Source organism: Mastacembelus armatus, chromosome 6 (genome assembly GCF_900324485.2).
Source record: "Mastacembelus armatus chromosome 6, fMasArm1.2, whole genome shotgun sequence".
In the NCBI taxonomy this organism is placed as follows: Eukaryota; Metazoa; Chordata; class Actinopteri; order Synbranchiformes; family Mastacembelidae; genus Mastacembelus; species Mastacembelus armatus.
In genome coordinates, this window is record NC_046638.1 from 20,875,178 (window position 1) to 20,892,724 (window position 17,547).

The following is a 17,547-nucleotide window of genomic DNA, read 5'->3' on the forward strand; positions in this document are numbered from 1 at the left end:
TTTTGCTGGAGTTGGCGCTACATCCATTTCTTTATATGCCTCTTCTGACCCTCTCTTACCCCTACGTAATTGCCTTCTCCTTCAAATCCTCTTTCTTTTAGCTATAAAGTCTTCCCGACACGAGAAGTTTTCATCTTGCTGCTAAGAAATGTCAAAAAGAAGTAGAAGAAAATTAGCTCTTCTTCTCTTCTGCATCCCTCAGCATGTCCTTTTACCTCTGTCTCCCACTCCGCCCACACTCCTTCTCTACCTTTTTCTTTTCTCCTAACCTACACCACCCTGTATTCCTCCTTCCTCTACTCATCCCCCAATCTTAGACTCACACCTTTGCCTTTGCACAAGGTGGACCTGGCTTATCTCTGCTCTGGTGAACGTTCATTCAGCCTCCGCTGTCCTTCTCTCCTCCGTCCAGTCCTTTTACCCTTCATCTGCTGTCCTACTCACCTCTCCACACTCTCCTCCTTTCTCCTCTTCTTTCCAATTTCCTCTGCTCAAATGAGATGTTGTGTACGGAGGGGAGTGTGTACATTCCTTATCGCCAGCTCCTCTCCGGGTATTAGGTGGGGGAAATGGGCCTGTAATGAAACAGAGAATACTGCTGTGCAAACACTCACCCTCCAGGTTTTTTGGCATTTTGGTATGTGTGTAAATTTCTATAAGTGTCGAAGTGTGTGCATGCATGTGTGCATTGTGCCAAGTGGCTGATTAAGGTCACCCTGTTTCTCTTTTCATTGTTTTTGCCACTGTTGTCTCTTCTCCCTTTCTGTCTCACTCCTTCAGCCTCTTCCTACTCTTCTGTCGCTTACCATTTATCTCTCTTCATGCCTCCCACTGGCTTTCTCTCAGTTTGTCTTTTTCTCTCCACATTATCGTACCCACTGCCTTGGCCTCTCTTTCAGATCCTTTCTTTTGTGTTTGTATGTTTGTCAAGTATACTTGTGCATAGATGGTTTGGCTCTGGACTTGCATGGTATATTTGCAAAGTGTAATCATTCTGTTTGAGTGTAACATATCTGTCATTCTGTCCATGTCACTCTTATTCACAAACACAACCTCACCCTGCACTGTGGTCTGTGCCCTCTTTGCTCCACTGTTCCTCATGCATAGTTAATGTGTTTAACAACAGAGGAATGACAAATGCGTCTGTGTGCCCTCTCCTGCTTCCCACACTGCTGTGTTGTCTGGCATGACTATTGAAGGTCTTCTGTCTTTCCAGAACTTATTTCAGAGAGCGCACTTTCATTCAGCCCACATGAAGAATGGGCTTTTGTCTTCAGCAGTGACGGTTTTCCTCTATCTCTGTGCAACGCTCTACGATTGAACAGACTTCCTTGATGTTTCTACCCTTTTGGCATGCACTGATCAATCTTCAGAAGCCTGCTTGGAGTAGGCCGATAGCTTAATTGGATAGTGCTGAGCCTTAAAGACAGTTTAATACCTATTACAGTGTGTCAGATCAGTGAATGATATTTAGTCTTACTCCATTTTTGCACTCTGACTTTATTCCACTGATCAAGAGAAGCTGCAATAAGGAGAAGCTGTTTTGGATTTTATATTTGAAGTAAGTATAACTGATGTGTACAATATCAATTAAATCAATACTTACCCTTGATAATTTAATATTTCATAGATGCAGAAACATGATGTTTGGATAACAGGAATATCTGGCAATTTGCATACTGACTGGGATATAATATTATTTTATGTTAATATATATATACTAGATCAGTAAATTGAGTAAATTTACTTTTATCTAGAAAGAAGTGAAGACAAGTACAGAAAAGCAAGATTCTGACAGGTTAATACAAGCTCACACCTCAGGGGATGTGTCCTTTGGCTCTACAGTAGGTGTGTACACCAACAATATATTGGTGTGGTGCATGTTGCTAAGGGTAAAAGATTGAAATATGCTTCTCTAGCTCCATCTCAAGCTTGGGTCAGTGATGTTGCTAAAGGCGATGGTTTTACATTTACAAAATGAAATCCAGACAGCATAAATGCCTGGTTGCCCAGGGAGACAACTGAGGGTTCAATGACTGTGGTATACCATGAGGAACGTGGAGTTATCATATCAGTTATCACTGTAGATTCTGTTCTATTAATTCTGCCTTAGGTTAAACAGGATGAGAATGTTACTGGTTGTTTGCACAGTGTTGTGTAAATTCTGTGTTTACAAAGGTTCCTGTCAGGTAATGTGTCGTTCGGCTCAGTGGGTCATGAATGGCTGCATAGAGAGTTCAAATATGGGTCATAACACATTGCACATCAGTCACAGATGAATAAACCGTGGCAGGTCCTCTCCTCTCCGCTCTTCTCCTTACTTCCTCTCACTTTTCTGAAATAAGGTAATAGGTAGAGGCACTTCAAGTAAAGTGGTAATATAATGTAATTAGGTTTCAAGCAGCAGTAAGTGTAGTTTATATAGGGGCTCAAGTTGGACTGCATAAGGTACTGTAACATAGGCCTTGTGTGCACACAAGCATCACACTTTCATTATCTAATTATTAATAATAATTTTGTTTGTATAAACTTTTACTCATCTGTAACAGTTAGCACATCATACAATATATGAATATGCTATAAAACATACATCAGTAAATCTGAGCTTCCATGACTACATGGCATCCAGTCAAAGTCACAGATGACAAATGCACAGCAACACAATCAAATAGTGTTGGATCTTATATTTTTAAGTCAGTGTTCAGCCAACTTACTCTTTAGTGTGTTAGCTTGCTTTTGGTAAGTTGCCAAGCAGTGAGACAGGAGATATTCTCACGCCATGCTTGGACACCTTAATATCTGGCTCTGCAAATCAGTGGAAAGACACTTTGAGGCTCACAAGCTGGGTATCTGTTTAGTTAAACACAAAAATGATTTTGTTTTTGTCATGAACTGAGACTAGGTCGGGAGTACGTTTCACCCACACAGGACACAGAGGTAAAGGAAAAGGGGCTTTGTGAACTCAAACAGGGTTAAACAAGAAACAAACACACAAAACAGGAGTACATGAGGACATGAAACATGAACATGAAGACTAAGACATGGACACAAGGGGAGCAAGGCATGAGGGTCTGTGTCACACACTGAGGGAGACGTACCAGACCAAACAGGGAACACATGGACATGAAAAAAAAGGGACGAGGCATGAACAAAGCGAACTAACAGGCACAAGGTAACAAGACAAAACCTGAAGACCAAAGGAACTAGATGAACACACAGAACATGGTGAGGACACACACAAAAGAAAGCCAGAACAACTTAACTTAACTTGGAGAAACAAAAAGGCAATCCAGGACCAAACAGCAGAGTAGAATATGGCAGAAAGAAGCAGGCAAACAAGGCATGGCGCATAGGTATTGCAACAGACGACCTGGCAAAGGGGCAGTAACTGAAACAAGGTATTTAAGGTGAGGGACAAAAACAAGGCACAGGTGAAAACAATGAACTAATCGAGTCAAAGTAAAGTGAACCAAAGTGAAACAAAACTAGATCCTGTCATGACCCTACGAAGTAAAAGCAAAACAGGAAGTGCATGGTGCGGATCATGACAGTTTTCACCTTTACTTAGCGTAGTTGTGTTGTCTCCATTGTAAATCCCTTAAAATTTGAAAGAAGCATGGAGAGCTTGCTTTTCCTGTTACTCACATACCTGTTACAGTATGTAGATTGCAGAGTTGTTTATTAACGTGCAGGTCTTTGGGTTATAATTATTATTTTTATTATTTGCTTTGCATCCAGGTGTGTGAAGAAAATAATCTCTTTATAGCACTTTACTATAAGTCTCCAATGGAATCCAAGGTAGAGAGGTGGTGCATACTTACATTTGCCTATTTGGATTTTCTACGTGTGTGTCTTAAAGGAGCTTGAGTATCCTGATGAACACCAGGGGCAGGATCACCAGAGTGGAGTCGATGAGATGAGATGAGATGAGATGATAAGCTTTATTAATCCCCAAGGGAAAAATCTAGTAATTAATAGATAATAATTAATAGATAAAATTACTAGACCTTAAACAAAAGCTGAAAAGCTTAATCTTTATTCGTAATTCTTATTCTTACCTGAATGGTGAGGGATCTCACGAAAACAGCTTTATAATGAAGACCCCATGTAATTTGAACAAACTAATTCTTTACCCAAAATATCAGTACCATTCATGTCAGTATTGATTTGAAAATATTAAACAACAGACAGACATAAAATGTTTGAATGTAGGCTGACATGAAATACATTTCTCTCTGTCTGATATGGTGATTATGTTTTCCCCCCTCCTTCCCTTTTTGTGGTTGACATATTTTATCTGTGATCCTGCTTTCTCACCTTCCTTTTAATTTCCAAAAGCGCTGTCAAAGATGGCGACCAGTGTGTTGTGTTGTTGCCTTCAAATTTGCAGCATGACCAGCGTCCCCTGTCTCAAAAAGGAACACCTATGAATAATTTACAGGAAGCAGGAATATGTAAGTGGATAAACAAGACACACACAAAAAAATGTAAACAATCACAGCAGCTTGCATTGAATTAATTGCTAGGCTGAGCCCTGCCTTCTGCTTACTGGAGCTCTCTGTCCTTCATTAGTCAAGGTCATCATGAGGCTATGGAGTTTTAATTTTTTTTTTGCAGGATAAGTGAATGAATAGTGATGATGATAGGAGCAGAATTGCATTACAATTTCATGCCAATGTTTGCTCAGGTTTAATATGATTCTGTTTACTTAGCTGAACAGTTGGGTTTTTTGAATTCACACTCTCCATGGTAGCATCAGTAGTAAATTTGCATTCTGCATCTCAAATAGTCAGTAATTACTAAGTATTGTTAGCAATTATCAAGTTTTGCTAAGTCAGAGACACTCACTAGGTAGTTCTGTAGTATCAGCAAACAATGTAATGAGGTTTCTGTTTATTATTTTATTTAAAGCACTGTGAAAGATCCGTGTGGTAAAGACTTAAAGAACTACCTCTAAGAATAGGAATTAATAATTAAATTACTTCTTTGAGCAACTGACAGTGTGGAAATGTGTAGAACAATACGTAGTTATCACCGGGCAACCAGAGGACAAAGGGGCTGTCGGACAGGATGGGGAGAAAAGGGGGTGATGAGATGTGACAGAGTGGTCCCATTCGAGGTTGTCACTGGGTCCTAAGAGTGATGACACCAACCCAAGACGAATTGAGACCCAGCTGGGTCAGGGACAGGGACCCTGCTGGCTCCCAAAACAACTTGGACTGCAGTGCAGGGTGGAGGTGGTTTGTCATCAGGCCTGGCCCCATCCAGGGCACTGGCTCCCAGAAGGGAAGGAATTTATCACTGTACAGTGATAAGACAAGGCTATTATTGTTTCTGTCTTCTGCATTCCTCTTCCTTTCCCCAGCACATCACCTTTCCTTTTTCTCTTCCATGTTCCCTGTTTGTCTATTCTCCTTTCTTTCCCCTTTTCTCTTTTATATTCTCATGATGTAACGCCTCACCACCACTGCTTTTTTAACATTTTTTTTTTGTTCCTGTTCTCTATGTTATGCCTGTCCTCCATCTATCTCTCTTTGTCTCTGCACAAAGACGATATGATCAGGAAAGTAATGACTCCTAGGCACGATGATAATCGGATACTCTGTGGAAGATAATGACCACAGTGGGTTTCTACATGGAAGCCATATTCATGTATTAATTGCTGCCAGTGTATCAGATTGCTGCAGAGAATGGTTGAGAGGAGAGAGCAAATAGTAGACAATAAAAAAGGTGTGTAGAAGAAGTATTTGCAAATGAGAAAGCTGCACTTAAGAGTAGAAGGGAAATGGAGCAGGGTGTGTGTGAGGGTAACAAAAAAGGGAGAGATGCGGTGAACAGTATTAAGGGTCAATGTTGTCTTAAGTGTTTTTGATATACTTTTTTTTCATTCCTCCTTTTTCTTTCCTTTTTCTGACACCCATGTCTCTTTTGTTGCTCTTCCTAGAAGTGGAATTGGCACCTTTTTCATTGAAGCTCACATAGCTTGGTGCCACAAGACTTGAAACCTGGATCTCATCTCAAAAGTTTATGTAGTGTAAGGTGTTTTGGATTCAGGGCTGGTGCAGACACCCCAGGCTCCTCTCTCATTGTCTCCCAGTGCAGCAGCTGAGCTGTCAGGAGCTCAGAAGATGGATGAGTTATCACAGAAAGGTCTCCTCCAGTGCTCTCACCTCATTTAGCTGCTCTGTTTGGCTCTGACTCTTGCTAACTGTGTGACAGCATGTTAGCCTAGCACCACGGCCCTCATTGCTTCTGTTTCTTTGTTTACAAATGTATGCTAATGAGCTAGGGGGCTCAAGGAAGCGTTGGACCCTTAGATGCTAACTCTAATTCCTTCCCCAGTGACACATCAGCTGTGACAATTGTGGTGCTGCAGCAGCTCAGAGCAGCCCCTTAATCTCTTTTACTGTGATTGGAGCAGCAGCCTTTGGGTGTCACCCACAACTATGGGGAATGCTTAGTGGTGTGTGTGTGTGTGTGTGTGTGTGTGTGCGCGCGCGCGCGCGTGTGTGCGTGCGTGCGTGCATGTGTGTGTGCGTGTGTGTGTGCGCATATGCATGCAGTATGTATTTGCACATTTGCTCATAGAAGCACAGTTAACACCCTGATGACTGTGACACTTTTATCCTTCATGTGAAGTCATGCACTGATGCACATACAGTGTAGAGATGTCAAGTAATTTATAGTGTAATTTGCATTTGTTGTGAGCCACACACAGCAATTACGTGTGTGTGTTTGTCTCCCATGATAAAGTACATCCACTTTGGTTTCTGTGTTTTTGTCTCTCTGTGTGTCTGTCTCACTCTCCGGATCAATAGTGTCTTTCTTTCTATTTTGATATCTTGTCATTGTACATGATCAAAATGTTTCCCTTTTGTACTCTCATCTCCATGGCAACCCATAGTAAGGCCAAAGCAGAACCTACAGTCCTCTAGACAGCCAGTAGAACTCACAGAGGCCCTGGGCACAAAGGAGCAGGAGGGGATGGGCAGAGGCAGAGAGCCATTTACAGGTGAGCAGGGCAAGTGGGCTGGCAGGTCATGCAGTTTTGCTCTACAGCCTTTGGCCAAACACCAACAAGACCGGAGATTGACAGAATTATATCCACTCTTTTTTTTTTTTTTTTTTTTTTTTTGACCAATATGACATGAGTTGCCAGCCAACTAGCCACCTGAAAAATCGATCCCACACTCAATCAAGAATAGAAAAGAGAAGTCACACAATGCATGCACAATCTGGTTTGTTCTTTAGAAATAAAATGCACATTCCCTTTCATATTTTAGAGTAACATGACTTTAGGATATCACCTCCTTGACCCCATTTTGCTGAGATAAATAGAAAAACATCGAGAGCAGATAATATTTGTGTTTCAAGTAGAGAGAAGATTGGATATAAACATCAATGGGGCTTGGAGGGCCTCGAGATAAGTAGTAGGCACTTCCTGATTTTCACAGCCTTTTTGATTGTGTATGTAATCTTTTGACTACTTAATGGCACTCTTCATAAAGCGCTAAAAGCAGCGGTAAGAATGCATTAATGGAAGATTGTTTTTCATATAAGACATATTACTGTAGATATTATGAACGTGAGCAGCTTTTCACACACTGCCTTTCATTGTCAATGGAACAGACACTGATTCCATTTGTTTTTAATCGTCAAATTCATTTACTCTGAAATGCAAAGGTTTAAGTGATTCTGTTCATTGTACTGTCTGTATGTGCGTGTTTACGAGCATGTGTTTGTGGACAAGCACTGCAGTAAGGTCATTCCATTTGCTTTTAGGCTGTCTATTAATCTTTGAGAGCATCATGCCTTGGAGCTCTGATTTTATGTTTGTCTCCATCTAAGACATTTTTTTATTTGAATTTTCCTAAGTGGCATCTTTAGTGAGCTATTAGTGGTGTGCAAAACCTTACAGGAACTTAGAGGAGAGGCTAGAGAAGAGAAAGAGTGGGACCTCTTTGCCCCTGACCCAGATTACAGCACATTAAGCATCTCTGCCCTACACACCCACAGGCCAACAAGCATACCTACAAGCACTTTGTATGCTCTTTTGCTCTGCCTTCTGTCTTTTCCCCCATCAAGTTCTCTTTGTCTCCTCTGTCTTTCCTTGCTCCACTCTGTCACAGTCCCGTTGTCTCTATTTAGCTCATCTCCAAAGCCTTGTTATGCTTCTTGTCTTAATGCACTCTCGCTTTTCTCAGAAGGCTGTGTTGTTAGAGCCGAACTAAAGGCCAGGGAGTGCAGCACTCAGAGCCGGGCCTATTCATCAGTGTCACAGAAGCGCTCCACTCTGCTTCATTACTGACTGGCTAATGGCACAGATCAGTGCAGTTTATTTGCTATAATTAGCTAGCTCCATTTGGCCAGCACCGCCCAACTGAAGCCCTGTACACTTTTCACTGTCCCCTGCCATGCCACCCTGCGTGTGTGTATGCACGAATGCTCAGCTGTTAGGTCTAAAGGAGTCATTAAGAAACCTTGTGACAACCATGTCTTATAATGTCGTGCCTGATTGCAGAGCAAAAAGCATTGTAAAACTTTATAAATTCTCCGCTTGTAAAAAGTAAGTAATTTGGAATATGCATTGCAAAGAGAGGGAAGGTAAGGGAAAGCAATAAGTGACTGAATGTGTGCATGCAAGAAATGGAAGGTGCCCTCTTTTGTACTTGTCTTTCAGTGTCTTATTCTTGCATCCATCAGCTTCCTCTTATAGTCTCTGCCAGTGTTCCAGTCTCCACCTTGACTTCCAATTAACCCCCCTCCATCCCCACACCCTCTCACATTCTCTAAGAATGCACCCTCTTGCACCCTGTCTTTCGCCCCATCCTGTGTTCTTAAAAGCTGAGCCTCTTGTTTTCCCATTCTATGCAATTTTAATGTTGTTCCTCAGTGGAAGCAGCAGAGGCAAGGAGCGTATTTAACGCTTCCACCGCAATGTCAGTGCATACTCAAGGAGGAGTACACCGTAGTTCACTTGGATGGACTCACAGTGTACTCAGTGAGAAGACATCAACCCTGTCAATAATTCACACAGAGCTGATGCACACTTGTCTGCTCTTCCTCTTTTGGAAGACCAGACTCTTTTGTCTGTTCGTCCTTTGAAACCTTCTCTTCTTTGTATATTTAATTGTCTTTTGGTCTTGTTCCATGTTATCTTCAGTGTATATCCATTATTTCCAGTCATTCGTCATATACGGCATTAGTTTTCCATTCATAAAATGGCTCATTGATGCATTGTCACCTACTCCTTCAAACAGCATATCAGTATAATACCATGTAGATAACCACACATTAAAACAGTGATAGAGCACAAACCAAGCAGCTTTGATTGAAGCACGGTGGTTGAAGCGCCAGAGGTCGTTTTTCCAGCATCTCAGAGACAGCTGGCCTCCTGGGATTTCAGTGTGATGAAGAACAAGAAGACATGCAGTCAACCAGGAAACAGCACCTTGGCAGTGAGGGACTTCAGGAGCAAGTGTCTAAACTTGCTGACAGGAGGGTCACGAGCATGCACCAGCACAGTACAGCAACAGTAATTTGCAGAAGTGCTCGTCTGAATGCAACTTCAATACCCTGCCATACTTTTGTCAGCGAAGAAAAGAAGAATGAAGCTACAGAGGTCACATGATCAAAATAACGTTAATGATCAAACGGTGGAAATGCTTCACTTAGTGAAATAAATCTTGATTTTTGTTGCTGACTGCAGGGTAAGAATTTGAAGTAAACAGTAGTCATCCATCAGTCCTGCCTTGTGTTGAAGGAGCCAGCAAGTGGTAACTGTGTGGGAGTATTTTCTTGCACAAATTAGGCCCCTTGATACACTATGTTATGCTTCATTTGAATGCCAGAGTAAACTAAGGCATTGTTTCTGAATTGTAACCTTTCTCACATGTCAAATCTTACCTCTTTTGCCTATCATTTGAAAATGTTTACAGAAACACACCACTGACCTTAGTGTGCTCTGGTATTCTGCAAAGACTCCAAGTCTCCATCCAATAAAGCATCTTTAGGATGAATTTTAGTTTTTGCTGTATGAACCTGTAGCAGAAAAATTACTGAAGCTGCAAGGTGCCATTGAATCAGAATGGACCAAAATAATCAGTTTCCAGGATCCTTTGAAATATATTTGAAGTTCAATTTAGTAGATTGTTGTAATATCAGATTAGGTCCTAACATGCCAATAGTAAACATTTCAAATATCCCCTCTCTCTAGTTTCTAAATGTGAGGATTTGCTGATTATCTGAGGTTCATGTAATTGTAAATGGAATATTTGGGACTTTGAGGCTGTTGGTTGGATGTGAAAATGTAATATCTAATTAAAATCTAATTAATATTAAACATACATATTTAGTCATTTTAATGTGTATTTGTAACCATGAATCAGTTATGAATGCATTTTTGCTGCCAGTAGCTAAGCTTAAGTATTTCTTGCCTGTGCCTTTTCACAACAGATCATGTAGGAGCCACTCATAAGACAAGTCTGACAAATGAATTGTGATTATAACCGTTGGTGTTATTCTGTAACCATTGTGAGCTCCTGTATTTGACTATGTGCTATTATTTCCCCCTGTTTACCAGAGGGACTGTTACATGGAACAAATCCTAAAGGCTCTCAAACAGATTTGGTATGACTGGGCTTTATGTGTTCAAAATAAACCCGCCCTACTTAACCACCTTAGTTTATTTTATATATAATGTTATAATGTTAAAATTTCTCTTCCCTTTTCTCTTCTAACTGTCCTTTGTGACATTCTTGCAGGTGCTGCGCTCACTTCGATTCTGTGATTAGCATTTTGCTGTATCACCTTTCTGTCTGTCACTTAACATACAGTGGAGCACCTCCTCGCAGTGAAACCCAGCAGTTGTTCTCAATCGTGTTCAAAGATAAAGCTACACAGACACACGACATGAATACATAAGCATATATTGTGTGTATACATGCGCAGTTTTAAAATACTGTCCAGGCAAGGTGAACCTATTACTCACTATTCAAAAACCGAGTTTCCTCCAAATCCTGTATGTATCCACAGATCACACCTACATCAACCTGGGATAACACTCTTGTTTATTCCTTTTTAATATACTCTGCCACCTAATCTACAAACCACTCCCAAAATCAGTCACTATCTGTGTCCTCTAGGGGTTACAGAAGGTGCTCTCCATCATCTTATCTCCACAGCAAATAATGCTGCTGTTTCAGGGCTTGGGGACTTGAACAGATCAGGCAGAACATAAGAGAGGAGACTCTTAGATGATTAGTATTCCGTCTGGTCTCCTGCTGGTGGCGGAGCTTGTAGTTGATTGGCTTCCATTAACCTGCCAGTTGGCTTTTCATTACTTCATTAGAGCTGGCATGGAAGCTTGAGGAAGTCTCGTCACAGTCCTTGGACTGACTCCTGACTCACGTCAGACTTAGCTTAACTTGGGCTGGCTGCACACTACATCATGGTCTGTGTGCGTGTAAATGTGAATGTCTCGCATTGCACCCTTTGCTTCTGGTCCTTTTTAATTTTGTTTTGAGGAATATGAGTGAATGATACCAATGCATGCTGGCTACCTAGCATTACCTAGCAGTTCTAGCATTGGATAAACTGACCAATGTCATGGTTTGTATGGCTGATTCATTACCACAGTAAAGTTTAAATTATCAAGCCTCCACTTCATACCAATGTTATTTATGACTTATTCTTATAGTTTGTTATCTGACAATCTACAAATAAGTCAATGCCCACACTTGATTCATACATTTAATGAGCACACACACTCATAATGTACAGTCACACACATGCACAAGGAGTGTTAATGAATGCTAAGGGATATGTCAGAAAAGAAAGTTTGTCCACAAACATACTGGTACAGTACAGTCTACACAACCACACCCAAACTACAAGTTTGCAGTTCTCATTATTTTGTTCTTTTAGGATTGTTGAAGAATTTATTAGAATAATATGTTAGTAATGAATGTTCTTTTCCAATTTTTCAAACATTTATCTGTATAAATGGTACAGAGACACTTACTCTGGTTGTAGTGGTTAGAATCTCTAATGTGCTAAGAAAAGAAATTCTACAGAGACAGTTTTCTTCAGAGGTCAAAAGACAAAGTTAGAGGTGCCTCTAGGCATCATGGAAGTTTTATTTTGACCATCTTTACTGCCTTAATATTTCTTTTACATGTAAATCACCTATTGCCTTCTTTATGAATCATATAATATACAAAAATGCTCTTGTGTTTTTTTTTTTTCATAATATTCTATCAATTCAGTGGAGAGTGTATTATTTTCAGGATTTAATGTTGGTGGTTTTGCTGTATCCATTTTGCCTACTTTAATTTCCAAGTAGGACTGTTATGAGGTTTATGTGTTCTGCATGTTTATTCATATTTAAGATGATCACTTACACAAATGAGGCCAGGCAAAGAGGAGTCTCACCTCGCTCCCTGCTGCATTGCCTGCACATAATAGTCTCACATAAATGGTTAATGTGCTGCCAGTTGACTCATGCAGTGACTCATACAGTACAGTACAGTGTACTCAGAGAAAAAGCAAAAATATACAGCAAAATTGTGAAAAATAAATCACAAGGCATAAAAAAATGAATTGCTATTTATTAATAATTAGAGTGATTTTGGTTACTCATATATATATATCTATATATATATAGATATATATATAACTATATTTGTTTTACCATATCATAGTCTATGTCAGATTTTTTGTGGTGTTTTGACAGATATATTAATGAAATTGAAATACTAGTGTATAGCATCCAGTTATCATTTTGGTATTATTACAAAGAAAAATATGTCTCTAATAAGTTCAATTTTTAGAACTTTCGACAGAAGTGGTTGTGGTTACATAGGACGATTTAAAATTTGAAGTTGAATAGTCATGATATTTTTGGCTCAACAGTGGCAGGAAAGTCAAACAGCCAAGTATGCTTTGGTGTTTGCACTTTATTCTGGTATAAAGCACAGGAGCTTTGATAGACTGGGGTTGTAGTTACACTGTCTATGTCAGGTTACACCACGGGCCAACAGCTTTCCTGTGACTGAAATGGCCTCGTTTGACATGGAAATGGCGTTTACAGTACAGTACTGTTTTTCTGAGCATCGTTTACAATGCACTTTTGTCCTTAGTGGGCAAGAGTCAAACAATCAGAGAGAAAGACAGGGAAACAGTTAAGAAGGGATACTATTGTGAACATGGCAATTTTCTCCCCTGTTTCATTTATTCAACAAAGGGAGATGATTTTTCAGATCAAAGCAGATTTTTTATTACAGTTGTCTGGAATCAGAGAAATTGCAAAGGGGATGGAGGCAGACAGGCAAGATGATATTCAAACAAATGAGGAAAACAAATCATCTACACAGATTATATTTGGTGGAGACTGTCATTTGATGTAGAACAAGTTGTAAGAGAAATAATGTTCACTTTTATTTACATTTTATCCATGTTTTTTTTGCTTTGTTATTGACTGTATTTTCTCTCTTTACGTTAATGATGACTGAGCACACACAAATACATCTGTCTGTGTTTTTCTTTCCTCTTCCCCTTGACCGCCTCTGTCTCCCCACAACAAACACAGGCACACTCACACACACCATTTACCCCAAAGCCATTCTCCCCATACAATTCAGCCCACTCAGACTCATTGTTAAGGGGACATATTGGAAAACCATTAGGTCTCATTATGCTTTATAGCCACCCGTGCACCCCATTCTGTCTTTTAATCACAATGCATCCCCTTGTGTGTGTGTGTGTGTGAGGCTATATGCATGTGTGTACACTACAGCCAACCCTGCTCAATAGACAGTAATGAACCAGTTTCACAGTAATGCATTTGGGACACCACAAAATATCCCCTCCTCCCTGCATTTTATGGGGGAGTCAATGGCACAGGCGCCACCTTTTATGGTCGCCCATCTGAGCTGCAGCAATGTTGTGCATTTATGAACCTTATCAGCCAAATGGGACACAGAATACAGTGCAATACAAATAAAACGAGATTGGAGTGAACAGGATATGGATTCCCCTTTTTATATGAACTCGTTGTAGAGGTAAAATTCTTATAGGAAACCTTATGAGTATCTATTCAGTCCTTGTAACTCTAAATAACCAGGCTGACATAAAGTGTTGAATATCATGTTGCTACTCTGTATTGAATTGTGTGCTGGTTTGATTATCCATGACAGTGTATGTTTGCGTGTGAGGATATGTGTGTATATGTGTGTTTTGTTGGCAGCATGAAGAGATGGCAATTTTGACCATACGCTCTGTGACAGATACACAAAAACACACACACTTGTACGCGGGCACATACACACACACTCGTAATGAGTGGATTTAAATTCTGGTTGTTCTCTCCTGGCCAAGGCAACTGTCATCACTGTGCAGCAAAACTCCCATAATCCATCTGTAGCATGACAGCATCCTAACAGCTCCACTTCGCAGCAAGAGAAGCTATTCTTTATGTCTCTCATTTCTTGATCTCATCCTTTTTTTCCCCATTTTCAGTCCTTCCTCTTCACATATCCCCTCTGGACTGGTTTTTATTCTTCTCTCTTCTCTCTTTTTGCTTTTCCAATTACATTTTTTTCTGCTCAATCTCCTTTTCTGTGGAAACCTTTATCTGGGTATGATTACAATAGAGAAGATCAGCAGGGAAAAAAAAGAGTGATAGCTTGAAATTATTGTTGACCATGATGGTGACAGTAATGAAGATATCCATAATTATAATTATGCTATTGATGCTAATGATAATGATAGAGATGAGAATGACAATTATGCTATTAATGATGATGATTAAAATGGAGATGAGGATGATGAGAGTGGCAGTAGCAATGAAGTCTGGTGCTGGCTGGATTTTCAGTATCCATGTTTTTTTACCTTTGCTCAGATGGAGAGAGGCAGACAGAGGGGACGGACACCAGCCGTAAGAGGGACACTCGCTCATCAGCCGGCCACCACAAGAGTGAGGACACCAGTGACAGCAGAGAGGACGAGGCAGCAGTGAGTCTTCCTTTCTTGCTGTCTTTCTTCTTTTTGTCTTACAGTTCTAAATGGAATATTAATGTGTTTTCCCACCTAAACACACTCATGAAGTTTATATATGTGTATGAAGGGGGGATGAAGCAAAATAATCTGGAAACAGGTAAACATGTTCATGAAATGGGCTACTGTAGGTAGGAAGAATCTTTAAAAAATGGCATCTGGGGTTAGCTTTTATGGTTGAGAAATACAGCGTACTACTGAAACCCATCTTTAGCTTAGCCTCATGACCCCACGGACTGCAGAGAATTTTAATGATGTTTCCAGCTTTGGGAGCCTGCATCTCAAAATATATTGTGAATACATCATGCAATTTAACCTCCTCTTCAAGCATTTATTTCAGTGATAGTGTCCATGCTGTGAAACATTAGACAAAATGATATCCCACAGCAGAACATGAAGAGATCAGTCTGGCAAGTGTGACCACAGCTAGAGATCATTAGCACTAGTACGTGTAGCAGTAAACAATCTGACACATTAACTCTTGCTGTGCCTGACAGTGGGTGGAGTTTGGGGTTAGGTACATCAAGCTTGGAGCCACAGATAATTTCCAAATACAGCGTGTAGAGGACATCAGTTCCAACAGTGTTTTGAGATGACAAGCTCCTTTTGTTTCCAACAAGCAGTTCAAATGGGCATGTCAAAAACATAAACTGTGAAAATGAATGGTGACAAACTATTAGCTTGACAAACCAGTTCTTCAAATTTGTACCAAGCTTAGTGTGCAAATGTTTATAGTCTGACCTGAATGTCGGCTGGCTAACAAAGAGAAATGTCTTGCTGATTCATAATTGGAATGGATGATTGGGGTTAAAAAAAATACTAGTAACACTTTAGACCTCTTGGTGTGTACAAGTATAAGAAATTACAGTAGAGTCGAAACACTGTACTTCTGCTTTGAAATCTCCCCAAATCTTTTTTTTTTTACACAAATCTATGTGTTTTCTGTCCGCTTTAGTAAAGTAAAAAGATTCGCCACTCATCATTTGGCCTTGAGGGAGGCCATGTATTACTGCTCCCTCATTCCTCCACCTCAGTCAATCAGGTTTGTGCCACTGTTGTTGACAGCTTGCCTACCTTGAAGTGGTATTTTGCCTGAGGTGCAGGTATCTGTAAAACTACCAAAAACTACCAGAGATGCTGAAGAATCAGGCCATGATGGGAGACAATCTGCAGTAATTAAATGTTCCTTGCATGCTTGGCTGTGTTGAATTTTTGATATTAAAAGAGGCCAAAATCGCTGAAGAGTAAGAGATGTAGACAGAAACAAATTAATGAGATGTATCTGATTTAGTTATTGGTATTTTGTTAATAAAAAGCTTTTACCTCTGTGCCTGCTAGAGAGGATCATTACACAGAGCTATAAATGAAGTCCCTGAGAAGCTGCTGTATGTGGAAGGAATTCAGATGAATCAGACAGCCAAGAACCTGTAACAGAAGAGTTTATTCAGTGTATTAGCAGCGTAGTTTTGATTTAATGAGGCTCAATGATGACCTGATTTTAGAGTAACATGCTGATTATAGATGATGTGTAGAAGTACGTGTACATATTGTCAAACAGATTTTTGGGCTACATTGACATGTCTGTCAATATGCTACAAAATGTACAGCATCCTTCTAATAGAGCATACACAACATACAGCATGTACTTGGCCACACACAAGCAGGAGTTTTAAGACCCAAACCCAGTTAAAACCCTGATTGTTACAGTATCGCTGTGTGACTGTTGACTAGCCGCAGGAACCGACCAAGAGACAGAGACGATATATCTTATTCCATAAAATGCAGTCGTTTTCAAAATCGATTTAAGTGAAGGCTTTAGGAAATGTGCTTGAAGAGATAAGAGTCATGAAGGGAAGATGGCTTTTTTTTCCTGAACGGTCCTCCTCTAAACTCTAAACCTGCCTGATAGTGTTAGGGCTTCTCTTCTGTAACAGTCAAATGAAAAGTGGCTCTGAGGATGAGTCAGTATCGTGCATTGAAGCTCAAATATTTATCTGCACTGTAAGCATTCTGTTGAAGTCACTAAAATGTGGCAGAAAGTTTCTGCATGAATTTTAATAGCTTTCCTTTGTCATTTTCTACCTAAACAACAGGTGACAGATTTGGTATGCTTTAAATAATGATCACTTAGACTAACTGTTGTGTGTACTAAAATGGTAAACATGCTCTAAATCATAATCACAATATAGAGGATAGTATTAGCCCAGTCCAAGTGATGGTTATTTACAATCTGTAGAGTGTAAGACTGAGCTCTATTTGTAGTTAGTTATAACATTGCTTTATTTGTAACAAGCAGTATGTCCTATCATTTTAAATTCACTTTTAAGCCTCGTCTGTTGAGCTGTATATCCACATCTCTCTTCATTCATTATTTGCATGCCCACTAACGAACGCTTGACCTCTGAGTGTTTGTTTGTGTACGTGATCTCTGGACCAGGCTGCTCATTACATCATCAAGATCTCGAGGGAATCCAACATAACATACAGTAATTG

General features: G+C 40.1%; 1 protein-coding gene across 1 annotated transcript in view; it reads left to right on the plus strand.

Moving 5' to 3' along the window:
• b4galnt4a (beta-1,4-N-acetyl-galactosaminyl transferase 4a) overlaps nt 1–17,547 on the plus strand; it is a 130,341-nt gene that overhangs the window by 27,007 nt on the left and 85,787 nt on the right. Inside the window, exon 2 of the mRNA XM_026310793.1 lies at nt 14,900–15,012. Coding sequence (XP_026166578.1) covers nt 14,900–15,012 — 113 coding nt within the window. The remainder of the gene's footprint in view (nt 1–14,899; nt 15,013–17,547) is intronic.